This window comes from Eublepharis macularius, chromosome 13 (assembly GCF_028583425.1).
Source record: "Eublepharis macularius isolate TG4126 chromosome 13, MPM_Emac_v1.0, whole genome shotgun sequence".
Lineage (NCBI taxonomy): Eukaryota > Metazoa > Chordata > Lepidosauria > Squamata > Eublepharidae > Eublepharis > Eublepharis macularius.
The window spans coordinates 45,473,016-45,500,829 of NC_072802.1; the positions used below are offsets into that span (position 1 = coordinate 45,473,016).

General features: G+C 44.3%; 1 protein-coding gene across 2 annotated transcripts in view; it reads right to left on the reverse strand.

The window, feature by feature from the left end:
* Positions 1 to 27,814, reverse strand: part of LOC129341276 (gamma-aminobutyric acid receptor subunit beta-4) — a 79,497-nt gene that overhangs the window by 7,430 nt on the left and 44,253 nt on the right. For both annotated transcript variants that reach the window (XM_054996394.1, XM_054996395.1), the window contains exons 4-6: positions 22,018 to 22,238; positions 3,830 to 3,912; positions 2,879 to 3,016 (exon numbers count right to left, since the gene is read on the reverse strand). In XM_054996394.1, coding sequence (XP_054852369.1) covers positions 2,879 to 3,016; positions 3,830 to 3,912; positions 22,018 to 22,238 — 442 coding nt within the window. The remainder of the gene's footprint in view (positions 1 to 2,878; positions 3,017 to 3,829; positions 3,913 to 22,017; positions 22,239 to 27,814) is intronic.

A 27,814-nucleotide genomic window follows, 5' to 3' on the forward strand; every position in this document is an offset into this window, starting at 1 on the left:
TAAATAAAACAAACAGATAAAACAGTAGTTTGCTAAATTGAAAACTAATATGAACTATCATAAAATACCAACCCCAAAGTTCTCATTTTGCAAAGCGAAGCAGTTAGAAAAAAGTAAGAGAAAAATAGGGAAAAGCTCAAAGTCATGATTGCTAATCCTAATTTCCAGTGCCAAAGACCCATATTCAGAGGACATCTAAATGCCTATAAAAATCCTTTCCCTGCCATTGTTCCTGTTTGCTCCTCTCTCTCTTTCTCCACAGAGGATAGCCATGTTCATTTGCTGGAGCAAAAGGTAAACAGGAGTTATGTGACACCTTAAAGAGCAAGATTTTATTCCAGCATAAATTTACATGGACTATAGCCTACTTTGTTAGATGTAGACAAAGTGGGCTCCAGTTGCAAAAGTTTGTGTTGGAATAAAATCCTGTTAGTTTTTTAGGTGCCACATAAGTCATGTTAATTTTTTCTCCCTCAGCCAGCTGTCACTGTCCAAGATCAGCACTGCAGCTTTCCTCCCCAACCCTTACCCCTGTCCCCTACTGGAGAACCCTAAGGTAATGGAATATATGGTTCATGCTCCAAAAGTGCACAAACCACAGCCTAGCAATAGCAAAATGGGGTCCCTAACAATGGGGTATCTGTGTAGGAGCCACTACGTAGAACTTCCTATAACACTTCCTGCATTTAGACAATATAAGGGATTGCTTTTTAAACCAGGGCGGTAACATTAGCTGATTATTTTATCTGTTTTTATAATTGATTTTAAGCTGTATTTTAATTAATGTTGTACCTCACCCTGAGCCTGCTTGTGGGGAGGGGGGGGTTAAAAATGAATAAATAAATAAATAAATAAATAAATAAATAAATAAATAAAATAGTCAGTTGACAGTGACATCCTAAAAAGACCTTCCTGGGAGTAAGCCCCCATTAAGTACACTTCAGTAGTATTACGAGTGGCCCTGACTAACTGGGTAGCAGATTATCTTTTAAAATTTTTAATACAAATACTTCCAAAGCCAACAAGGCTGGTTTAGGGGTCAATCGTAGAAGAGGCATTCCTCTCTTTCACACCGCAGTAATGGGAATGCCTCTTCTAAGCTGGCACTTCCAGTGTCATGTGCTGGCATCACATAGAAAGAGAATGCCTTCTCCACCTCTCCTAGAGTCACCAACCTCCAGGTGAGGGCTGGAGATCTCCCAAGATTACAACTGATCTCCAGGGGCAAATCCACACGCCCTTGGTGCGTCCCGGTGTTGCGCTAAATGTTCGCTAAAAACCCGGTAGTATAGCATCTTTCTAGTGCGATTTCTGAAATTGCACTAGAAAGATGCTATACTTCCAGGTGTTTAGCGAACATTTAGCACAACACCAGGACGCACCAAGGGCGTGTGGATTTGCCCCAGGCAATAAAGATCAGTATCCCTCAAGAAAATGGGAGTTTGGGAGAATGGACTCTATGGCATTATACCCAGCAGAACTCCCTCCCCTCAGCAAACCCTGCCCTTCCCAGTAGGGTTGCCAGCCTCTTAAGTACTGGCTGGAGATCTCCCGGAATGACAACTGGTCTCCAAGCCATAGAGATCAGTTCACCTTAAGAAAATGGCTACTTTGGGGGATGGACTCTATGGAATTATACCATGCCAAGGTCCTTTCCCTCCCCCAAACCCACTTTCTCCAGGTTTCTCCAGGTTTCACCCCCCAGATCTCCAGGAATTTCCCAACTTGGAGCTGGCAACCCTAATCCCCAGGCTCCACCCCCCAAATCTCCAGGAACTTCCCAATCCAGAGCTGACAACTCTACCCCCTACCCTCCTTGTTTTGCAAGTTTATGCAGACAAACCAATTAACTGATTGGTGTAAACTCATATCATCTGTGGTATCTTTAAATGAACGATAGTTCTGTTTTTATTTATAAAACAGGCATACACACACACTACATACTCTAGAGATGGAAGCTCCAAACTGCATATAGGGCATGATCAAGATGTGCTGAGGCTCTAAACTGTGTCAACTATAGCACTGCATTGCAAATATGGTGATTTAGTAAAAAATGTGTTTAGAGGCCCCTCGTAATCTGAGGCCCTGTGCTATAGTTTACTTAGGCTGTGCATAATTTCAGCGCTGACAGTATCTCTCATAAATAAAGGAGTTGTGGGGGGAATGGTGCTTCCCCCTACATTGTGCTTCTTAGTTTATTTCTTGTACTCTGTCACCAAGTTTTGGAAGTGGTAAAGGAACTGTATATAAAGAGGTGGCTAGATGGAGTCATAACTGCAATCTTGATTGTATCACCAATGGTCAGGCAAGAGGCCTGGGGCTGCACGGAGAGGAAAAAGTCCCTGATCAAAGGACACTGGCTGGCAGGCTGACAACATTTTGGGAGAGAAGGAGCCAAGTACAGAGGTGCTAATCTGAAGCAACAAGGAAGCTACTGGTTTCCAGAGGGAAAAAGATAGGGACACAGGTTATCCAGGTCACATGCAAGCCATTTGGCAAGGTGAAGTAAAAGCAAAACAGACAGATCTCCAGGATTTCTAAGGCCAAACCTCCATGCCATACAAGCTGTGCCTATGAGCCTGGTGCTCTGGAAAGAGGAGCAAGTGAATCAGGAATCGCCATCTGCTGAGGTCTAGGTCCTCTTGGGTGGGGTGCACCCCAGGGCAAGGGAAACCCAAGAGGTTTGCCAACATGCAATTAAAGAACAGGCCACGTAGCTAGATATCCTTTATTCCTTCCCACCTTTTCAAATGCATAGTTTGGGAAAGGGGTTTTATGAGCCTAAGTGCCACATCCTTCAACAGCCACGTCAAGGTCTCTGAAGTTAAGCGGCACTAGCCAAGAGAAAACTCACAATGCATCTAAGAAGAAAGCCCACCTGTGGTAAAGACAACCTCTCTCGTGACCAGCCTCTGCTCAATGATAGTGAACTGGGGCAGCTCTAGGGTCTCCATCCCAGTCACAGCCGAGTTGTTTCCTTGCCAAAAGAAGACAATATCATCGATCGTGTAGCCATCTGGATGGAGAAAGTGAAAGAGGAGCATGGTGAGAACTGAGACAAATGGCTGCAGTGATTGCAGTGACATTCGGCAATGACTGCAGCCTCATTGAGGAGGTTGCTAGGTATGACTTGAACTCCTGCCTGGCCCAGATGCCTTGTGATTCCTGAGGGGGACAGGATCAAGGGGTTGGAAGCCTTGACATTTGCAGCATCAGGTGCAAAAGCCTCTGGGCACAGCAACACTCTTCTTCACCCTATCCAAGAGGGGCTGGCTGAAAGCTTGCATTGGTTGTGCAAATGAACACCGTTTCCTGCTTACGATGGCAGATGCACCTTGGGTCTAGGGACCATCATGACTGGAATCCATTGCAAGCCTCCCTGGAGTCTGACCAATCTCTCTGGGACGATAAGGTGGGTAGCTGAAGGCCTTGTTTTGTGCTGACACTGGATTAGGGGACCTGCAACTGGTCAGCAGACATCCAAACTGAAACAAAATGCCCCCTCCCACACAGATGTCAGTCCTTGGATTCTGAGCCTTCTGAAAGTTGACTTTAAAAAATTTAAAGGGTGTCAAGGGAATATTGCATTTGGCATCTGATGCTTCACATGATTACCTAGAGCAGCTCTAGTCTGTAACGGCCAAGAAAAATAGATGTGGACATTGTTGCATTCTGCCTGGGGCTGAGCACCAAGAGGAAGAGGCTCAGGAGGGTTCCGGTAGCGGCAGAATGCAGGAAGAAAGCAGAAGGAGCCCTTTTGGCCCTTCCTCCAGGGTCACACCCCCGCTGTTGCCAAGGAGACCTTGGGCCCAGGTATAGAGATACGCACAGCTCTCGATTTCCAGCGTGCAGTTTTGCTGGTCCAGAGGGTATCTCCTCAGGTCCATCATGCAAGCAGCTGTGGTGGTGATTCTGAAAACGAGAGAGAAGGAAGACAAGTCAGCGTGAGGAGCTGCTGTTGCTATGACAACCAGAGAAGGAGGCTGTGGGGAAGGAGTGTGTGTAGGGAGCACAGCGCATCTCAACCTCAACTGCATGGTTTAAATCATTCGTGACTCACTGCAGCCGGCCTGTATCTCTATTAAAAGGGAGGAGGAGAGAGAGAGAGACCAACCATGGGAAAGTGTGGGAAGAGCGACGTTTCTGTTTGTGACAGTGCAGGGGGAGGCCTGGAAGAAAACAAACCTACTAAAGAGAAAGTGCACATGACTCGGATCTTCAAGGCTTGTTAGGAAAGAGATGGTTCAATTATGTAGGCTGAAGCAAAATGGGCCTTTTCGAATCTGACTTGGAAATTGCATGTCACTGAGTGTTTGGGCTTTCAAAACGTTGCTTTTGTACATTCGGTGCAGACTCGACTTCTTCCCCACATGCGACTGTGGTACATGCGACCCACAAATCACAAGCCATATGTTACATAAACAAGTTACATAATCCCCAATTCACCAACAGAGAAGAGCGAATTACGAATTCATGAATACCAAATAACGAATTCATGAATGCCAAGATGGCAAACGCCACTGTGAACATCAAATGCAGAATTAACACACTAAAAGAGGCCTTCCATATCAGTCCACAAAACCAGTCAAGTTCAGTCTCTTGGGACTGTCTGATCCAGTCTGAATGCAGCGTCTCAGTTCCATCCCAATCTCAGAGTGCCACTGCATGCAGAATAGGTCTGCTGTACCTTAATAGCTGCAGATTAGATGGAATCTTGGCAGACAGAGCTCTCTCTACACGTGAGAGTGAAAGAAACTGCTCTTGCTAAATTATCCCACCATTGCAATTCTTAGAGCCTCTGCAGACCTGGATTTACCCAGAAGGGCCACATACACATTGCTAATCCCTCACTCTTCCACCCTGACACCATTATCTTTGCAAGAGCTGCTATGGATAGTTTCTCAGCACATAGCTCATTAACTGAAGCTTGTGTGAGCACTATTGATTCAAGCTTAAGGAGAGTAACTAACTATCCCACAATGTTTTGCTGTGGAAATGGAGGCTAAGAGAGCACAGCTGGCGCCTATTGGATGGTGCCAGAGACATTATTGCCAGGGGCATCATTGGCACTTATTAGATGGCACCTACAGGCACCTATTGTTGGCACCTATTGGATAGTGCCAAGACATGACTGCCAGGAGTATTGTTGGCCCATCCTTGCCTTTTTGTGCCATTTTTAAATGACCACAATTTACAAAAAAATGTTTTCTTCTACCATCCCCTTTTAGTTATTTTTGTGATTTTCTTTCCCCATCATATAGATCTGCAGAGCTCACAAGGCGTCTGGAAACATATCAACAAATCAACAATAAATCCTACCATAATAGACCAAATATAAATAAAAAGAGCATCATCAACAACTTTTTAAAAAGCACAAGTCACCGCCCTCCCAAGTAATTCCCAGGCAGAAAGTACAAAGAAAGTTAAAAATATAATCATCATTCCCAAGACCTACTGGAATAAACAGGTCTTGGATACCACATATTCCTCTGCTCTAGCAAATATGGGCAATTTTTTTTTTAAGGAAATAGAAAACCCTCCTTCTTCCCACCTGCTAGGCTACCTCCATGCCATCGTGGCAGGTTCCTTGCTTACAGATGGCAAGTGGTAGTCCAGCATGGTGCATTAGACTCCTTTAGACACGTTTAGACTCAAACTAGGCATGAGGGCAGCAGGCATATATTCGCAGTTCATGAGTTCACCTCAGTTCTCTTATAAAGTGGAGGGTGAGGGAAATCCCAATTCACAATCAAAAGGAGACGAGAGGAGCATCCCTCTCCTGCCTATTTGCCCCACTGGAGCTCACATATGGGTACTGATATGGGTACAAATCTGTTTCCCCTTTGGGACAAATAAGGGCTTCCTGGAACTATCTGTAGACAGAGCTACCATATATTGAGTCAGACCTCTGGTCTATCAAGGTCACTATTGTCTACTCCGGCAGCAGCTCTCCAGGGTATCACATCCTCATTTATATCCTGCCTTTCTCCACAATAGGGGCCCAAAGCAGCTTTTAACCTCATTCACCTCTCCTCACCCTCACAACAATAATCATATGAGGTGAGTGACTGGCCCAGTCAACCAATGAGCTTCCTATGGCAGAGCGGGGACTTAAATTCAGGTCTTCCGGATGAGCGTCTGAAACTCTAACCATTACACAATGCTACCATGCTGACTGTATAGCATGAGGGGGTGGAGGTTTAACACTACCTTCTCTCATGCCACGGGGCCCTGCAACCTGAGAAATCGATTTTACAAAATACTGAGAGCTCTGTTCATGGAGTTCCCAGCATTTCACTTGCATTTCACCTTTCCTGAACTTCAGGGGTTTGCCAAGGTGTTTGGTAAGCTGTTTGGATAGGCCTTCTGGATGGTCTCTTGCTGCGGTGTAACTATGGGTTTTTATATTACATCTTGCATTAACTGGCTTTAAAACTTTGTTGCAGTGGGAAAAGCCAGGACAGAAATATTTTCAGTGCATAGAGTCCATTCATGGCTGCTGACACCTGGAAGATTTGTCAGGAGAAAAAAAATGAGTGACTTGTATGTGTGAATCAGTTGCCAGCATGTTCAGAATTGAGATTTTTGATTGGTCGATGAGCAGACTGACCACTGCTTTTGTGCTGACAAAGAAAGACATCTCTTTTGCAAGATTGAGCGGGACTGTGGCTGTGTGTGATTGCTTTGTGAGTATGTACCAAGGCTGAAATGGCTTTTGTCTCCGTTTTGGGAGCAGGAATCTGCACTTCCAGTTAGAAGCTTGGTGAAAAACCAGCTTGACCAGAGTTCCCAGTGGGAAAGCAAAACCATGCACAGCTAGCACAGGGCAGCAGCAGTGCTATCTGTGTTCTGCTCCTCAGAAAATTACCTCTGTACACCCAGCATTGCAGTCGGGCAGCAAACCCAAAGAGAACAGAGAGCCTCCCCACTGGGCTCTGTCCCCTCCCCCCGACACACACACACAACTGACCAGGATTTACAGAACCTAGTCCAAGTGCCAACATTTTAAAATAGACTGACAGTTGGCAGCCCTGAATTTAAATGTCAGTTCTGTGTGAGAGGCTGCTTCCACACAGATTTGCTCTGCCCCGGCGCTCAAACTGCAGCATTTTATGTACCATCATTCCACTATAGCAACTGAATTGTCTTGTTCACGCAGGGTGTCAAGAAATGCCATCCACCCAAGAATTCACTCCACTATTTCAATTATTACGACGGTTCTCTGTCCACATACAGGAGCACACCTGTAGACCAGTAGCTAGCAGAGAGGAGAGGGATTGAAGGAAGAAGCCATCAAGCTCCCAGCATAGAGCATTCAAGCTCTTAGTTATGCTAATGGCAGTGGCCAAGGAAAACTCTTATTTTGTGGCGGGGACAATAAGGTCATCCTAACTAGGGGTAAAAGGTTATTTCAACTCAAGACACAAGGAAGAAGTTCTAACTGTCTTACTCTTGTATCTTGCTCTTGACTTGGAAGCCCAAACCACAATGAACTAAGCTTATACTTAAGTACTAAGACCAGGAGATTTAAGGTAATGATGATGAACTTCAAACTACTAATCTGATCTAGATGTAACCAGAGCATGCACCACAGTGGCCAGTACAGTTGCCAGCTCTGTGTTAGGAAATTCCTGGAGATCTGGGGGTGGAGCCTGGGGAGGGTGTGGTTTAGGAATGGGTGGGACCTCAGTGAGGTATAATTCCATAGTGTGTCCCCTCCAAAGCAGCCATTTTCTCCAGATGTCTATCAACTGTAATTCTAGGAGATCTTCAGACCCCACCTGGAGGTTTTTTTCAGTCAATTTAAACAGAAAAGTCAAATCCAATATCAATATCATACAAACTCCCATTCACAAAAATATATCATTTGTTCTCTTGTTCCCTTGTTTTAACGGTTGCCTTTAGCGGAGCATACACAGTTCTTCGGCATGCAGTCTGTGGAAGCTGCTTGTTCTTCTCCCTGGGGGGTAGAACAGAGGTGGTGTTCCCAAGAAGATGGCTACAAGCTTCGCCGGCCCCGTCTCTTTCGGCTCGTTTCAAGAACAGTCTTCTTCTAGCCAATATTTAGTTCCTTTCAATAAACAGTACTCAAACTTATGTCTCCAGTGTAGTCACCCCACCGATATTGACTACACTGGAGATGGAACTTTGAATACTGTTTATTGAAAGAAACTAAATATTGGCCAGAAGAAGGCTGTTCTCGAAACGAGCCGAAAGAGACGGGGCCGGCGAAGCTCATAGCCATCTTCTTGGGAACACCGCCGTTATTCTACCCCCCCAGGGAGAAGAACAAGCAGCTTCCATAGACTGCATGCTGAAGAACTGTGTATGCTCCGCTAAAGGCAACCGTTAAAACAAGGGAATAAGAGAACAAATGATATATTTTTGTGAATGGGACTTTGTATGATATTGATATTGGATTTGACTTTTCTGTTTAAATTGACTGAAAAATACATAATATTGTCAATCTTCATAAGGTAGAAGGTGTTTAATTGCAACTCCCTTCTCTTGCCTCCTTGAGCTTAGGCTCTTGGTGCTTTGTCTGATTAACAGGTTTCCCCCTCACATTTTGGCCCCACCTGGAGGTTGACAACCCTAGCAGGTCTTTTCTGCCCAGGCAAGGCTGCAGCTGGCTAACCAGCTGAAGCTGGTAAAAGGCTCTCCTGGCCACAACTGCCACCTGCTTATCCAAATGTAGATCCAGGTCCAAGAGCACTGCCAGACTACAGACCTGTTCCTTCAAGGGGAGTGCAACCCCATCCAGAACAGGCGACACTTTAAATCCTGAATTAGACCCTCCACTAGGGCTGCCAGATCCCCGATGGTGGCGGGGAATCCCCCGCCCCCACTTACCTGGCCAGTGGGGGGGCGCACCTTCCATGCGTGCCCCCCTGTGGTGCTGAGCGCCCCTGCGCACAGCAGCCCCAGGATCAGGCCTGTTTTGGCCTGGATCGGGGCCCCTGTGGAGCGCAGGAGCATTCCTGCACTCCACAGGGGCCCACAATGGGCCCATTCTGCACCAAAATGGGCCCAGTCCGCTCCCGTTTTGGCACGGATTGGGTCCATTTTGGTGCGGATTGGGCCCATTGTGGGCCCCTGTGGAGAGCAGGAACGCTCCCACACTCCACAGGGGTCCAAAATGGGCCCAATCCGCGTCAAAATGGACCCGATCCATGCCAAAACGGGTGCGGATTGGGCCCGTTTTGGTGCGGATTGGGCCCGTTGTGGGCCCCTGTGGGGCGTGGGAGCGTTCCTGTGTTCTGCAGGGGCCCACAAGGGGCCCGATCAGCACCCAAACAGGGGCTGCGTGATATCACTCCCAGAAGTGACATCATCACACTTGCACACGAGCTCCTCCAAGGTAAGAGCCAGGCCCCAGTCTCCCGCTGGGAGATCAAGGGGGCCTGGCAACCCTACCTTCCACTCACCAGTAGCAATTCCATCCTGTCAGGATTAAGTTTCAGTTTATTATCCTGCGTCCACTCCAAAACAACCTCCGGGCACTAGTTCAGGGTTTCTTTTTTTTTTTTGAAAAATTTTTATTGGGTTAGAACATTTTTATTTTTACATTACAGTCAATTTTCCCCTAATTTTTCGTTTCTAACCCCCACCCTTTCCCCCCCTTTTGTTGACTTCCAACAGCTTTCCCACCCTCTGTCCCTTTTCCCTTACTTCTATTAAGTTCCTCTGTCTAAAACAGATATACATTCTCCATTATATTAAGCAGTACATCTTTAACTCCTTTACTTATTATACACCCAAGTTATACGTCTTTAGATAAACAATTTATCCCATTTTCCAGTTTTGAATATTTCTATATTAACCTATATATCATAAACCATAAAAATTTCCCACATTTAAATCAAACAATTTGATTTGTTCTCTATATATTACTCATTTCAACTTTTTATGGTAATTCTATATAACTCCTCGCATGATCAATCAATTTAACTCTTCTGTACATTCAGTTTGGTGCATATAAATCTTATCAAAGAAAGAAAATATTGTTAGTTACTCAATCCTCATGTTTAAACCTTATCATTAATTATTCTCTATCAATGTTCTATCAGTTAACCTATACATATCTATATATATATCAATCTATTAATCTAACTGCTTATAAATTCACATTTCTCTTCCTCCCCCGGTAAAGTCACCCCTCTCTTTTATACTTTTATTATACTTCAGTAGTTCTCAAACTGCCACAGTTTTCCTCCCACCTCCCATTTCTTCTCCAGATATTGTTTCAGCTTCTCCCAGTCTGTGTTAAACTGCCCTGAGTCCAGATCTCTCAGTTTTCTTGTCATCTTATCCATTTCAGCCATATACAGCAATTTGTAGATCCAATCTTCCATAGTTGGCACTTCTTGTACTTTCCATTTCTGCGCATACAAAAGTCTAGCTGCTGCAGTCATATAAAAAATCAACGTCCTATGATGGGCTGGAATTCCCTCCATTCCCAAGTTTAGTAGCAGGAGTTCTGGGTTTTTATTTATTTGAAACTGTAAAATTTCACTCATTTCTCTTATTATTTCCCCCCAGAACTGCTTTGCTACCTCACACGACCACCACATATGATAGAGGGAGCCCTCATGTTTCTTACATTTCCAGCATTTATTAGAAGTATTCAAGTTCCCTAGCGCAATCTTCTTTGGTGTCATGTACCAACGATAGATCATTTTGAAAATGTTCTCTTTAATATTAATACATGTCGTTGTCTTCATTGTAGTTTTCCACAAGTATTCCCATGCCTCCATTGTTATTTCTTTATTGAAATTTATAGCCCATTTCACCATCTGTGTTTTAACTATCTCATCCTCAGTATACCATTTCAACAATACTTGGTATACCTTGGATATTCTTTTCTTGTCTTCTTTAAGAAGGGTCTGCTCTAGTTCCGAGTTCTCTGTTCGTATGCCCCCTTTTGCAAAGTCCGAGTTATATAAGTCTCTAATCTGTCTATACTGGAACCAATCATAGTTAGGTGATAGTTCCTCTTGCGTCTTTATTCTAAGTTTAGATACTTCAATCTTGGTTATTTCTTTGTACGTTAAACATTGTTGTTCATTATCCACAGCTCTCGGATCTATCACCTCATATGGAACCACCCACAGGGGGGTTCCTTCTTGTAAGTAAGTTCTGTACTTCTTCCAGATTGTATATAGACTTCTCCTTACAAAATGATGCAGGAACATCGAGTTGACCTTTACTTTGTCATGCCATAGGTATGCGTGCCATCCAAAAAATTTTTTATATCCTTCTAGGGCTAATAGTTTCTTATTCTTTAATGTCATCCACTCTTTTAGCCAAACTAGGCAGATTGCATCGTGGTAAAGTCTCAGATTGGGCAGTTGCATTCCGCCTCTCTCCTTTGCATCTTGTAAAACTTTTACTTTCACTCGAGGCTTCTTGCCTGCCCAAACAAAATCTGATATTTTCCTCTGCCATTTTTCAAATTGTTTAGAGTCTCTGATGATTGGTATTGTCTGTAACAAAAACATTACTCTTGGTAACACATTCATCTTAACTGCTGCAATCCTGCCCAACCATGACAGGTTCAATCTATTCCATTTAATCAAGTCTCTCTCTATCTGAGTCCATAATTTTTCATAGTTATTCTTGAACAAATCTATATTTTTTGCAGTCAGCTCAACTCCCAAGTATTTCACCTTACTAGTTACTTCACAATCCGTTGTTTCCATTAACAATTGTTGTTTCTGCTTAGTCATGTTTTTGCATAATATCTTTGACTTCTTTTTGTTAATGAAGAAACCTGCCAAGTCTCCAAACTCCTTGATCTTGTCTATCACTTTTGGCATGTTCTCCAGTGGGTCTTCTACGATTAACATTATGTCGTCTGCAAATGCTCTGACCTTATATGAATAGTCCTTTATTTTTATTCCTCGTATTTCCTCATCTTGTCGGATTTGTATCATCAGAATCTCCAATACTAAAATGAACAACAATGGAGATAACGGGCAACCTTGTCTTGTTCCTTTACTAATCGTCAATTTCTTGGTCAGTTCATCATTCACTACAATTGCTGCAGTCTGGTCTCTATAAATTTCCTTGATTGCTCTGACGAATCTTTCTCCCAATTGTAGCTTTTCCATAGTGGCAAACATAAAGTCCCAGTTTAAATTGTCAAACGCTTTTTCTATGGCCTCCCTGGGATTGGCTGGAAGGACAAGTTTGAATCGAATGTCATCCAAATAATGGTAACAAGCAACCCAGGCCAAATCCCTGCATGACCTCACCCAGTGGTTTCATAAAGATGTTTGTCATGATCTGGCTGTGCCAAGATGGCCTAGCAAGGCCTCAGAAGCCTGTTAGCAGTGAGAGTAGGCCTGCCCAGGATTCCCAGGAGCCCCTGGGCCGTTTTGGCGCCCTTTTTGGCCAATCAGAACACAGGGGGCTAATGCTATATAAGTCTGGGAGGAAAAAAAGCCTGTGTTTTTTCTCCCAGGGAGCAGGCCAGAGGAGATTTCTGATAGGGAGAAAGGCCCTCATCCAGGTAGGGTGAGAAGACAGGCCAGGCAGACAGAGGGACAGTGAGTTCAGTCGCGCTAGGGCCTTTTGTTTATTTTCCTTACACCCGTCTCTTGTTGGTAATGCACCTTGCTTGTTTGCTTGTTGTTTGATTAACTGACCTCCTTGTAAATAAACCCTTTTGTTTGTTGTTACTCTGCTGGGTCCTCACGCCTGTTTATTGGCCAAGCTATGGAGGTCAGAAGGGTTGGGAGGGTACTCTGGGCCTTCCCAAGGGACTCTAAATCCCAGAGCGGTGGCAGCATAAGGTGGCTCACCCCACCTGAGGCATAACAATGTTAAAGAGCATAAGGGACAAGATGGAACCTGTGGGGCTCCCACAGGCCAAAGGCATGGCTGCCAGATCCCCAGCTATTGCAGGAGACTGCCCACCCCCAGCCACTGCCCTCTGCCACTGCTTACCTGGCCAGCAGGGTAGGTGGGAAAGCACTGGGAAACAGGGGAGGTAGCTATGAGGCATGCACATGAAACGCATGCACACCAACCCATGTCACCAGAAAATGAGGTAATTTCTGGTGCAATGCAGAAGCAACAGCTTTCACCAGAGATCAATTCTATAAAAAATGATCCATGGTGCAACTTGCTGCTTAAGTGTCATGCCAGAAATGACATCATTTTCTAGTGGTGCAGGAGTACGCGCATGAAGTGTGCCTGTGGGTATAACTACCTGCTGCCCCTCCCCCATTCCCTCACCCCCTGATTTCCTGTATAGGGGAGCTGGCAACCATGGCCAAAGGCCAAGGGGCTGAGCCGAAGTCCCTCAACACCATCTTCTGAAACCTACCCTCCAGGTAGAACTGGAACCACCACTAAATTGTACCTCCCAATTTCATCCCAGAAAGGCTTTTCAGAAGTATACCATGATCAATTGTACTGAAAACCACTAAGGCAGTCCAGGAAGATCAAGAGTCATATTCCCTCTGTCCATCTCCTGGCACAGGTCATCCACTAGGGTAACCAAGGCTTTTTCAGCCCTATAATCACTCCCAATACCAATTTGGAAAGGATCCAAACATGCTATATGAAGTGTGGTAATGCAGGAGGAGGGGGGACAGAGAAGCTTACCATCCCTGGAACACAATAGAACTAAATTGGAAGTTGCAATAGATCACCCCCCTGCTTGCTTTTAGGATCATAGTGGGAGGTGCAGAAACTAGGCAGAACCTCTAAATAGCAACACAGGTACAGAGTGCTAGACTGCGACTCCATCTAACAGGAGATATTCTCAGAGTCATTGGTGGAAGCTGGCGGTTACCCAGTTTGTTTTTTGGTACCCCTGGGGAGCAAGAGAAGGAGTGCTGGCGGAGGCAGAACAGCTGCAGGATTTTTCTGACCTCTCAGGGACCAACCTGAAGAAACGAGGGGGTTGTGAATCTGCTCCTTCACAAGGGATAACCCAATTGCAGATGACTGCAAGAGCATGATAATAGTACAAGAGCCAATGGTGTGTGGATACCGCCCAGGACATCTTCACTCCATTCCCCTTTTGTTGCCTTCTGTGACTTTCCTTCCTTTGATTTGTTTCTGGAGACATTGGAATCAAAATGGGTTACATGAGGATAGGAAGGTGTAGATTTCTGAAGCTCCTGCCCACATCCAGCTCCATTTCTCCTATTAATTCCCTTGGGCTTACACACACACACACACCAATCCTGGCTCATGTCAGGATTTTTGCTTGCTTTAAAAAAACAGGTAGCAGGTATCTCACTGTAACACTGCAGAGATAGCCTTGCTACTAATTTTTTTAAAGCCAGCAAAAAATCCCACACACACGGGTGCAAGAGAACAGGGAGGGAAAACCTGCGAATCACTTAGTAGGGATCTTCTCCAGTTGTTGAAAATGCAGCAATGAGACCGTAATGGGAGGTATTGTCCCCATGTGGAAGCAGCGAGAATGTCATTAAGCTTAAGAGCAAGATCCCGGCTCAATAGCACCTTGAAGACCAACTACATAGCCAATGTATGAGCTTTTGACAATCAAAGGTCTCTTCATCAGCTCGTTAAGGTGCTATTGGACCCAGATCTTCCTCTCCTACTGCAGACATAAATGGCTATCCACTGGAAACTATCAAGCTTAAGGCAGTCTTGGATAAAGAAAGGGTGGTGATGGTTTGCTGTCCAATTTGTAGGGTTGCCAACTCCACCTGGGGAAATTCCTGGAGATTTGGGGCAATGCCTGGGGAGAGTGGAGTTTTGCAAGCAGAGAGCACTCAGCAGAGATGTGATGCCATGGAGTCTTCCCTCTGAAGCTGCCTTTCATCCAAGCAAAACGATCTGGGTAATCTGGAAATCAGTTGTAATTCGAGGAGAATGCTAGGCCCCACTTGGGAGGTTGGTAACCCAAACAATATGGACATCGAAGCTGGAAAGAATCCATTTCCTTCTGGCAGGAATTATATACCTTTCCAAACCTCACTGAAGTCCCCCAGGCAGCCCCCACCTCGCCCATCCTAGGGCCCCAAATGACATTTGCAGGATGGTTGGAATGGCTGTCCACTGATTCAGGAGTACAGTACCAGGGTATTAAGTCTTTCTGTTCTTCACAGGTGCCCCTCAAGCAGCAGAGGGAGAAGGGCTGTAGAGTCCTTTAAGTGGTATGGAAGAAATGATAATTCAGTCTTAGTAGCCATGTATGTCTGTGTGCATGCATGAAGGCAGATGGCGATGAGCTCCATGGCTCTCTCTGCAATTAACCATCCATAAGGCATGAATCAAGCAGCATGTTTTATGATGCAGGCATAACCAGCCAAAAGAGGAAAGCTTTGTTAACCCCCAAGCCCCGGAGTGGGGGGAGTGGATGGAGGAATAAGGGAGATGGGGGGGGGGAGGCAAGGAAGAAGAGTGAAAGAGGGAGGTGGAGGAAGGATGGGAGGGGGCCAGAAGCTGCTCCCCCAAAGGGAGAGAGCAGGGCAGGCAATGGCCTGGTCAGGCTGCTGTCTCTTTAAGAACTCTTGCATGCTAAATTTATCTCTCCGCTGTCTGTGACGAGGGTTGTAGGAAGCCTTGAGGAGTGCCTCTGCCGCTGCCTGTCATGCTATAAATAGCTCTGAAGAGACTGAGGAAATATATATATAGGGTGGAGATACTACACTGCAAACAAGGGTGGGTCAGCCCCTTTGCAGGAAACAAGCTGCTATCTGCGTAGGCCTGGCAAGGCTCCATGTGTATCTCATATTGCCAGGTTCCAAATGTGTCTGTGGTGAGTGAAAGGCCCATTTCCCCTTCTCCTTCTCCCTGATCCTGTTCTTAAAGACTGGAGAGAATGAAGGCATCCACCTAGGGCATTCCCAGAGAGAGATGCAGCAGTGGAAGGCAGAGGGACCGCAAAGGCCCGTGACTCATCCTGCATGCTGCACACAGCTTGTGCTGTATATATTATCCTGCACCCGTGGGAAACAGCATCTACAACTGCATCTTCTTTTCCCCCAAAGTGTGAGATGCAAAAATGTATTAAATTACATTTTTTCCAGCTCATTTGCAGGAGGACCCTGTGGGCCAAACCTCCCTGCGGTTACCCACTCAAGATCAGTGCCAAGCCAAGGCTGGCGAGAGGGAAGCCCCGGGGTTTGATTGACCCTCTGGCTTTGTGGTCAGGAATGAGCTCAGCACCACCTGCACTCTGGAGTCTCCCTAAGGCCACATCTGCAGGTGCTCTGTTGAATACCTTGGATTTCCTTTACATTTCTATCAGAAGATGTAAATCTCTGCCTATTTTGTAGCAAATGCCATTTTGCTTCTTTGCCAGGGATGCTTCTGTTTAGCTAAGATTTTAGTGGAGGCTTATTACAGCCTTTCCAGATAATGACATTTTTCTGCAACATAGGCAGATCTGTCGCATGTTTGTTGTGGGGATTCTAATATCTTCGCATCGTTACAGATTTGGTCAGCAGAACTGCTGTGGCAGAAAAAGCTTGTCTTGCCAGAGCTCAAAGCTAAGTTTCTATTTGCTAGCAAAATTAAAAACTTTCCTCACGCATACCTCAGTCATTACTTGAGGAGCTCTGTGGAATGTGGTCTCCTAGGTATCATGGGCACCTTTCGGCTAACACATCTGTAACATCCCCGAGGATCACCACATACCTTTTCTTTCTCCATTACTATTTTGGAACCTCTTTTCTAAAGAGATAATTATTGGAATGTGGAATGCAGCATAGTATAGCCCAATCTCATCAGATCTTGGAAGCTAAGTAGAGTCAATACTTGGATGGGCAACCACCAAGGAAGATTGCAGAGGAAGGCATTGGCAAACCATCTCTGTTTCTCACTTGCCTTGAAAGCCCCTTGCTGGGGTCACCATAAATCAGTTGTGACTTGATGGCATGCACACACGCAATTATTGGAATCTTCCTCTGCTGTATGAGTGGTTTACAAATAAAAATCAAATGGTGATGGAACAGGTGAGTGTGGTGGGCTATAATTCTCAGAAGCATACTGTGTGCTTCTTTCTACACCTGTATAGACTCAGAGAAGATGTATAGTCTGGAACACGTGGAATCTAAGAGTCTTTGCTGTAGAATTTTGAGCATCATTTTGCTTGCTCAAAATTATACAGCAAAGACTCTTAGATTCCACATGCTCCAGACAATACATCTTCCCGGAGTCTATGCAACAGTGTTAACGGAAATGGGGGTGCCACGATATCTGATAGTTTTGAGGCACAACCTGTACTCTGGACAAGAGGGCTATGGCTAGGACAGAATATTGGGAAACAGAATGGTTTATAATTGGCAAGGGTGTCAGACAAGAATGCATATTATCTCTACTTGTTCAACCTCTATGCAGAGCATATCATAAGGAAAGCTGGATTAGATCTAGAAGAAGCTGGAGTAAAAATTGGCAGAAGGAACATTTAACAATTTGATGTATGCAGATGACATTACTGGCAGATAATACTGAAGGCTTGAAACAACTACTGATGAAGGTTAAAGGAGAAAGCGCCAAAGCAGGATTACATCTGAACATCAAGACGACCAAAGTAATGACTACTGAGGAGTTACACTATTTCAAAGTTGACAATGAGGAAATTGAAATTGTTCAAGATTTTCTATTCCTTGGCTAAATCATCAACCAACAGGGAGACAAATACAATATTCAAAGTTGAGAATAAAGACAGAAGAAGAATTGTCTCCTTGTTATGGATGGTTCCAGTACAGACAGATCAGAGACCTTTATAATGCGGACTGCCAGAGAGGAGGAATAAGATTGGAAAATTTGGAGTTAGAGGAAGTGATACTACAAGAAGGCAAGAAAGAAATATCCAAGATTTACCAATTACTTTTAAAATGGTTTACGGTGGACGAAACAGTAAAAGTCCAGATGGTGAAGTGGGCAATAAACTTTCATAAAGAAATAACAATGGAGGCATGGGAGTACCTATGGAAAAATACAGTGAAGATTTCAACTTGTACGAACATTAAAGAGAATGTGTACAAAATGATTTACAGATGGTATTTAACACCAAAGAAGATTGCGCTAAGAAATACTAACGTCAGACAAATGCTGGAAATGTAAAAAGCATGAAGGATCATTTTATCATATGTGGTGGACATGTGAAGTAGCTAAACAGTTCTGGGGAGAAATAATTGAAGCAATAAATGAAATTTTACAAATACAAATAAATAAGAACCCAGAATTGTTGCTACTGAACTTGGGAATGGAGGCAGTTCCAACGCAGCATAGAACATTGTTATTTTATATGACAGCAGCGGCAAGACTTTTGTATGCGCAGAAATGGAAGACACAAGAAATACCAACTGTAGAAGACTGGATTTACAAATTGCTGTACATGGCAGAAATGGACAAAATGACAAGGAAACTTAAAGATCTTGACCTAGGACAATATATTGTTGATTGGGGGAAATTGAAACAATTTTTGGAAAAAAAGTGGGATGTAAAAGGAGAACTGTGGCAGTTTGAAAATTTTTAAAGAACAATGTTGCAATGAGAAGAGAGAAGGGATCTTACCATTTAGGGGGAATGTAATTATAATCTAGGCTAACATAATATTTAAGGGAATTTTACATTGAATATATGGGATAATGAGAAGGGGTAAACAGATATCTCAATGAGGTATACTATATATGATATATAACATAAAATAACGGGTTAGTGGATCAGACTTTACATTATAACACAGTATGAGGTTGTGCTATATGGTATTGTGTGCTGTGCTACATTGGTGGCATAGCATACAATATATATACAATATATATATATATATAATATATTACTATAATATATACTATATTGATAGTGTATTTGATGGAGTATATGCTTAAAAGAAAAGAAATAGAATAAGTTTAAAGTAAGAGATAGTGCGATCCCTGCTATATATTATATTATACTGTTATGTTATATTGATATGAGATATACTATATTGATAGTATGTTTGATAGAGTTTATGTAAAAGAATAAGAATATGCTTAGAGTAAGAGATATTATGATTCAAAGTTGGTAGGGAAATATAAATGAAATAGATTTAAGTAATAAGAAGGGTTAAGGGTTGGAAAGCTGTTGGAAGTCAATAGGGAGGGGGGAGGGAAAGGGTGGGGGACAGAGTAAGGGGAAAAAATGGGATTATGTGTGTTAAATTTGGAAAATTTTCTTTTGTTTTTCCACTCACCAATAAAACTTTATTAAAAAAAAACCAACAGGGAGACTGCAACAAGGAAATCAGGAGATTGAGACTTGGAAGAACAGCTGTGAGGGAGCTAGATAAGATCCTTAAAGATAAAGATGTCTCTATGGGGACCAAGATCAAGATAATCCAAACAATGGTATTCCCTATTACGATGTACGGATGTGAAAGCTAAACAGTGAAGAAAGCTGACAGGAAGAAAATTGATTCATTTGAAATGTGGTGCTGGGGGATATCTTGGATGGGCAAAAAGACAAATGGTACTAGATCAAATCAAGCCTGATTTCTCCCTAGAAGCTAAAATGACTAAACTGAGGCTATCATACTTTGGTCACATTATGAGAAGACAAGATTCTCTGGAAAAGTCAATAGTGCTAGGAAAAGTAGAGGGCAGTAGGAAAAGAGGAAGACCTAAAATGAGATGGCTTGACTCAATAAAAGAAGTGATGTCCTCTAGTTTGCCATATCTGAGCAATTCTGTTAATGATAGGATGTTTTGGAGGTCTTTCGTTCATAGGGTTGCCATAGGTCAGAGGCGACTTGAGGGCACATAACCCACACGTGAAATCACCAGCAAGATACATGGAAGCTATGCTAACTGCTGGGGTACGTCGCTGCTGGGGATGGCAAATTTCTCCCCCCTTCCTGCCTAGCATCATTGGGGGAAGAGGCCGCATGAATTCAGCCTCAAGCTGCCACATCTTTCAGAGTTCAACAGCTCTGGTGCTCTGAAAAGCTTTTGTGGGGAGAGGCAGTAGAAGCATTTACACTGGTGTTCCATTCCAAAACCACTTCTCTCTGCTGCTCAGAAATGTGCTAAGAGTTATTTATCTTTGCAACACTATATCTGCAGTTACTGCTGCTGCCAGCAGAGCTGTCCTTTAAAAAATCCTTTAAGTGTTCCAAATAAACCTGAGCTCATGATGGCAATATTTCTATGCGTATCCTGGGTCCAGATTAACAGGGAATGCCATTTACATTGGACTGCAGTACAATGTTAATTACAATAGCAGAAGATACACAAAGCAGAGGCATACAAGCAAAGGTAACTTGTAAACATACTCCACTCAGTAAAATGTCTGAAACTGGATGGATATATTGAAATAGAACAGGGGCATGTCGAATGTCTTCCTTTGATCTCCAATGGCAGGAATAAAGAACAAAATGAAAATCAGGCAAGGTTGAAAATCTGGTGAACTCTCACTCCCTTCGTATCTGATTTATTTATATATTTCATTTATATACTGCTCAACCTTCAGGACAGAGAAGTTTGCAAATTATGCAGTCTGAAACTTGCTTGACTCTAGCAATGATGCAGCACCCCGTACCTACGAATTATTCTCTGCCCCCCTCCCTGTTTTTTAACTGTGGGTTCCTCTGTGCCATCTTTTCCAACAACAACATAAAGAGAGAGTTCTAGCAACAATAACCAAAACTTGTGCACCGTGCACCCACAATGGTATAAACCAGATGTGAAAAGTATCTGAACGTCTGGGTACTAGAGTGGATTTGAAAAGTGGCAGGATACTGCCCCACACAGATGCCAGATTTCCACGCTCATAACCTTTGTACAAATTAATTAAATGATGGGGAATCATGGAGAAAAGACCGAAGGAGACTATTTTATAAAGCATGAGCACGCTCCATAGTGACACAATTCTTACTAGAAAATATTTTTAAAGGAAGGAACAAACCCGTATCCTATAAAATTAAGTGAGCATCACATAACCCTACAGGGACACAGGACAGGCCATGGAACAGTTTATCAAATACATGGGAACCTGACAGAAGAAAAAATCCTGCAGTACAGCCTTAACTAATTCAGAACACCCTGTCATTGCAATTGTCCTATAAAATTCGGATAGTAATTTTATGCTTAGTATACAGACCATGCAAAACTTGTTGTGAAATCCATTAATCAGTATCACAGTCCCTCTGCACACATACAGCTGAACTAGCTAGCACGGGGGTCAGCAACCTTTTATAATTAAAGATCCAAACAACTACAGAATTCAGAGCAAGAGAACAATAGAGAGCTAGCATAAGACAGCAGGTTGGTATAACTGAAAACATACAATTTAACATGACTGATAATTGACATGTGGATTAATAATCATAAATTTTCTGCAGCCCAAGCACTGGCTGCTGCAAATTCTTTATTAGGAAGGTGACACACACAGGGTCTCCCAATAAGTAATAAATACACACAAGAGCACCTTATACAATTGTTTTAGTGCACTGGCATTAATCTGCATTTGATTCACACTTGGACTACTGGCAACTGTTCGCCTCTATCATTTTCATTTGTGTAAAGTATCTCTAAGAAGTCCTTTAGTCCCATTCAAATTTTTGCCTACTATTCTCTCCACATACTAGTAATCTAGCATCCCACCTACTGTCTAATAGACTTTAACTTAAAGATTTCATTTTCTTTTTTTTAAAGAGCTATATTTGGCTCTATAGTGAGCTAGATGTAGCTCTGGAGTCATAGGTTACAGAAGGTTTATTATTTTTACTGCTAACTAGAAGGAAACATTACATTTTGAAATAGCATCGAACTTTGAATTTTAATGCAAGCTTGTAACAGCCTTAGGAATTTGGGCAGACAAACTTCAGCCCCCGATTAAATTGATTTTGATGGTCTGTTGGTAAACTGAGTTGATAGCAAATGAAACAGATGCAGCCACATCTGTGGCACCACATAGCATCCACTCACATGCACATTGTAAACTCTCAAGCCAGTCCTGCCTGACTTCAGTTGTATTTGCACTTTCCCTATAACATGCAAGTCAGGTCTGGATGATAAGAGAGGGCCATTCTGCGAGACTCACCTCAAGCCATACAGGACTGTCCCATCTGGGTGCAGCCGAATCATCCGGTTCTTCACTGTTACCCCGTGAAGGAAAGACTTCTTGTCGTTCAGGAAGTACGTGTCAGGAAGCCAGAGCTGATCAGCCACACGGTTATCCAGAGTGAGATTCAGAGGCAAGTCACTGTACGCTAATCTCTTGTCTCGCCAGCTTTGCTGGAAATACATGGTGATGGTGTAGTCCTGGAAGCACAAATATCGCAGTGGTTAAATCTCAAGAAGAAGACCCAGCTGCCTCTCCCCTTCCTCTGGTGCTCTGGGGCAGCAGGGCACTTAGAGGGAAACGGAGCAAAGTACCAGCTAGAGGAAGAGGCAGGCTGATCCAGGGTGCCACTGCTCTGGATCTGCCCATATATGAGGAAGCAGTAGCAAGTGGTCCTGTTTGGGGTTGAGCACCGCCAACCAATGCAGCCAGTCAGGCCGAGGCCATGGGGGCAGCTGTTGAGTCGAGCTGCCAGGGTCCCATGACTGTCAGCAGTGATGTGGGGAGGGCTAGGAGAAGGAATTTAAAGATCGGCAGTCCAGTCCATGCATGTGTGGGATGGCTGCTTCTTTATCACTGTGGAGCTGAAAAGTGACAAGAGATACCAAGGAGCAGTATGCTGAGCAAGGGCTAGGACTGACAACCTCCAGGTAGGGCTTGGAGATCTAGAATTACAACTTATCTCCAGACTACAAGTATTAGTTCTGCTGGAGAAAATGGCTGCTTTGGAGGGTGGCATCTATGGTATTATACCCCACTGAGGTCTTTCCCCTCCCCAAACCGTGCCCTCCTCAAGCTCCATCCCCAAATCTCCAGGAATTTCCCAACCCAAAGTTGAAAAGCCTAGCAAGAGCATCTTTGTACCTCTTAAAGTTTCAATGCAGCATGTCCTCTGGGCATCCTCCTAGGAGGAACTGGGCAGCTGCTGGTGGTGGTAGTGCTGCTGCCAGGCTTCCCAAAGTGGGCTTTGAAGGCCATACTGCTGGAAAGGAATTCTCAAGCAAAATAGTGCTTTGGTTGGCACTATTAATTTTTTAAAAAACTGCAGGAATTGCATAGTGGGGGAGGAGTGTTAGAATCTAACAGGACTTACGCTGGAACAAATGAAAGATCAGTCTTATCCTCCCTCTTATTTCCCATAGTTGCCAACCAATTGCCCCCAGGAAGTCTAGAAGTGAGGCACACGCAAAGGCCAGAGCTCTCCCGTGCTGCCACATCACACCAACTGGTGCCAGTGCCTTGGAACATGAAGATGCCATTTACTCCTCACGGCTAATGGAAGGTGATCTCGTAGTCATTAGCCTTCTGTGGCAACAGCATGTGGCCATCAAGACTCTTCAATTACTACTGATTTTTCATCCCACTGTCAGAAACAATCTGTGCATTTGATCTGCATGGTTTGGAATCAAAAGGGGCTGCTGAGGTTTTTTGCACAAGGGAAACCAGACCTTGTGGCAAATAGGTAATTCCTCTCTGCTTTTGGCCTCGGGCACTCATGAGGAACCCAGTCAGTATTTTAATTATTTATCAGTCTAGCAGATTTATATTTCACCTTTCTGTTTTTAAAACACCCAAGGGGGCTTAGCAATAACGCAAAAATACAAGTCAGTACAATCAAATGCAACATCATTAGAAGCAAGCAACATGATAAACCTGAGGCAGCAGAATACAAGCAGGTAATCCGAAAGGCCCTCTAGAGCAAATAAATGTTCAAATTGTGCCAAAAGACTTGCAAAGACAATGGCAGTTGTACCTGGGGGAGTGGTTCTATAAACGGGCAGTGGCAGCTGAAAGATCCCCTCCAGCCGAAATTTAGCCAGGGCATGTTAAGGATGCTCATATATCCAGTTCAGCTCACACCCTGTTTGTCACTAGCAAACCATTTTCACACGGCTTAACGGCCACGGAATATCGCACCGAGCTCCCGGAACGACAGCGTCTTCCTGGCATGATTTTGCTGTTCTCGCATGAAATTGCATCAGGAAGATGCTGTCATTCCGGGAGCTCGGTGCAATGTTCCGTAGCCGGTAAGCCATGTGAAAACAGCCAGGGAGCCCAGCAGTTGCTCCCTTTGTCAATCAGTTTGCAGCTAGTCAGCAGGTTGCCTTGCTGCATTCCTTCCCAACAGTGAAGTGCAGCACAATCAGCTTTCCATGTATGCCCATTCTCACAAATTGGAAGTTCTGCTTTCCCCGCTTCTGCTGTGCCGCTGTTCCACCTGGCCAGCAGTTGTTTAAACACACAATCAAATCAGTCATAAATAAATGCTGTCTTTAAAAAAATCCTACTATTCTGTATTCATCTATGTAATCCTTTGCAACCTTAACTGTAGCTAATCCACTAAAGACAGACAGCTGCCAGGTAATCCTATATTGCATTGATTGTATCTGCTTGTTTTTGATAACAAACTTTTATTTCATAAAACTGTGTCTTAAAACTTTTCACCCACATTGCATAAAAGAACTCACCTAGCTCTTTTGCTTACACTCTTTCATTACAAAAACCTAAACTTTAGAACTGCTTCTCTCCCCAATAGAACTAAAGAGGTCAGTGGCACTTATGCAAGAGCTCATGCCGGCTGGCAGATTAACATGGGTGTATTTATTTATAATGTGCATATCCTGCAAAGTGTTGTTCTGGACTGAATACTTCTGCTCAGTTATGACACCTAGGAGTTTGAAGGTAGATAAAACCCCTGCTATCTATCAAGTGCAATGCTTGCCCTAAGAAGGTAACCTCTGCCCCCAGCTCCCACTAAGGAAGTGGGAGCTGGGGGCACCCTGATAAGGGTTAAGGGGCTTTGTGGCAACTCAAGGAGAAAAGGAGCCTTGGATGTAGAATATGGAAAAGAAACAACAACACATGACAAGATAGTGCAGGTCACTCTGATGGAAACTGTTCACTGGGGGGCAAAGTTATCCTAAAGCGGGTTGAGTTCATCCGTCATCATGGAGGCATGCTTCTCAGCAGTGGAAGCAATGGCTCCAAGGTGAGACTCAGCCATTCATCAAGCAAGGCTGTCTTTGGGGGGATTCTACTGCAGACTCCACAGCTCTCTCTGGAGAGCAAACCAGACTATGAAAAGGAATCTGATTTGGGCTTCGGAGCATCACCCAACTCTGCAACCCAGTCATGTCAGGGCTGTCCTGGGTACAGCCCATCAAACCCCTCCGGTGGGAAGCGTCTGGGCTTGAGGTATGCCAAGAGGTGAGGCACATGATTAATTGTGCATCTGCTGCTGGTCTACCCACTCCAGAATGCTGATATGGAATCCAAAGTTTGAATGCCTCTTCATGCACAGAGAAAGAAAGAAATCACTATCCATTTAAAACGAGTAAGCTAGTGTAATGTTAGACTGCAGCCTTCTCCATGACATGCTGATTTGGTATGCATGAGAAAGGGTTTGTTTTAGGGGGGAAACTGAAATACATACAACCCTTTCCTTGCTGCTGTGTGAAATGATTCTGCCCGGTAACGAACCACTCATCAATGCAGGGCTGCTGCCTATGATTCTACTTGGAGGCTGGAATAAAGTTTGAAGCAGAGCTTCCTTTACCCGTTTGTTCACGGGGCACAAGGAGAGTTGTCTTCTAAGGGCTCCCTGCCAAGCTGCTATAACAGTCAGCCATGCTCTCAAGGGGCATAGAAACATCTGGGTACCAGGAGACTTGTTTTCTTGGAGTTCTCTTTCCATCGATTTGCTGTCACGGGAGGTTTATTTTAATTCACAAGTTTTAATTGCTCTACACGAGCCTTCAGCCTTGGTGGGGGGGGACTTTGAACTACCACCTTGTTTGGCCTTCCTGTCATCTAATAGACACAGATCGCTGCCACACATTCTTAATGAGACGGCCTGCCAACCTAACTTTGGCTGGTTATCTCACTGATTACACACATCATTGTTTCCCATGCGTGAGCAGGTCATGACAATCCCGCTTTTTAAGCGTTTTTTGTGAAACCTGTTTCAGTCCCTTTTCATTTTTGATGCTGGGTTTTCCGCACGATTATCTAGCATATCAAGGCATGTGGACACTTCTTTGCGCTTTTGACGTGCCCTCCCACTAATCTCCAACCCCTCCTCTCACCATTACCCCTCCCACACATGCGCCTGGCTTGCATGCGCGATTGTATAACCCCCCCTTTTTTTTACTTTAAAAAAAACGGTCTTTGTGCTATTACAATATGTATACAAAGGGAATCACACTGCAGTGCTTGCTACATTGGATCACTCAGCAATCAGACTATCAGTCTAGGAACAACATTGGGAATGGAATGCCATTTCTGATTTTATTTCAAACTAACAATAAGGCCCGTGGTTTGGGAAAACACAACAGGCCCTAGCAGCACTCTCCCTCCCTACACCTCTCCCCATGGCATCAGTCAAAGGGGGGGGGATCAGGGAAGAGAGCAGGAGCTCCCTCCTCCTCCAACCCCTCGGCCGCCACTTGGCTTGTGTGTGGCCCTCCCAAGGCCCCACGGAGGCGGCAGGGAGCCCTGCTCCCCCAACTGGCCAAGTAGAACAGTGGCAAAGCAGAAGAGGGGAAAGCAGAACTTTGGCTCTGTGAGACTGTGCATACATGGAAAGCTGATTGTGCTGCACTGCACTATTGGGAAGAAATGCAGCGAGGCAACCTGCTGACTAGCTGCAAACTGAGAGCCAGGCAAGTGTAATTCGTCACTTGTAGCTTGGCTCAGATTGACAAAGGAGGAACTGCTGGTAACTCAATTGGCTCCCTGTTTGCTAGTGAGCTGAACTGGATGTTTGACCAATCCTTAACTTGCTCTGGCGGAAGTTCTGCTTTCCCTTCTTCTGCTATGCTGCTGTTCCACTTGGCCAAGTTGAATTCGCATATTTATTAAACACTTTTGCATTTAAAACTTTGAGCGGGAATCAACGGTAGAGAGTGGAGTACTGTGCAGGCCCAGTTTCTACAAAAGCTGACAGGACAACGGTTTTGGCACGAGCCCCCCCGCCCCCCCCCAAAGGAAAGTTGGGCAGGAATGCACTAACATCGTCCATGAAAAGGCGCAGATAAAGAACGCGTTTTCTGTTTTGGGACTATTTTTCCCCCCTGCGATAAACAACCACAAAACACACATGAGGATGATGCATGTGGAAGGTGAGTTCTCGAAGCAGATCAGGAACAGGGAAAACCCCAAAAAATTGGTGCATACGGAAGCGACCACAGATAAATGGGCACGAGGAACGTCAATTAAGCATATGATGTAGTGGTATCTTATTCTTTTAATTACTGTTTTCATCTCATTGGATTATTGCAGGCTTTGCAAAACTCAGCCATTGCCCAAGAGCTGCACAACCTTCTGCAGGTACGTGGGTAGCATTTGGGCCCCGCAGACATTAGCCACGGACAAGCATTCTTCAACATAAACACCGTGTGTGTTAGGTGCTGCACAGGAAAGGGACCTCACTGCATGTGAGGCTTGGAAAGAGGTAGAGAGAATGCAAGGGGTTGTTATTTGTGAGTTGGTTAACAGAAGTGATAACAGGAGTTTCTGAGCTTGAAGGTAGCCTGTCAGTTCTGAAAAGCCTCCCTCATCTCATGAACCAACAGTGGACTTTGTAGTAATCATGGACCTTTAAGAGTACCTCTAATTTCTTACTGCTCTGACTGGATAATATGCTTTTGTACAAAAAAATCTACTGGCTGGTGCTGTCACAGAACTCTAGTTTCTCTCTTTTCACACTCACAAGAGTGCTCAGTGACTGAATGTGCCTTATTATATTAGGCTGCAGGCACACAGCCAATAAGAAAGC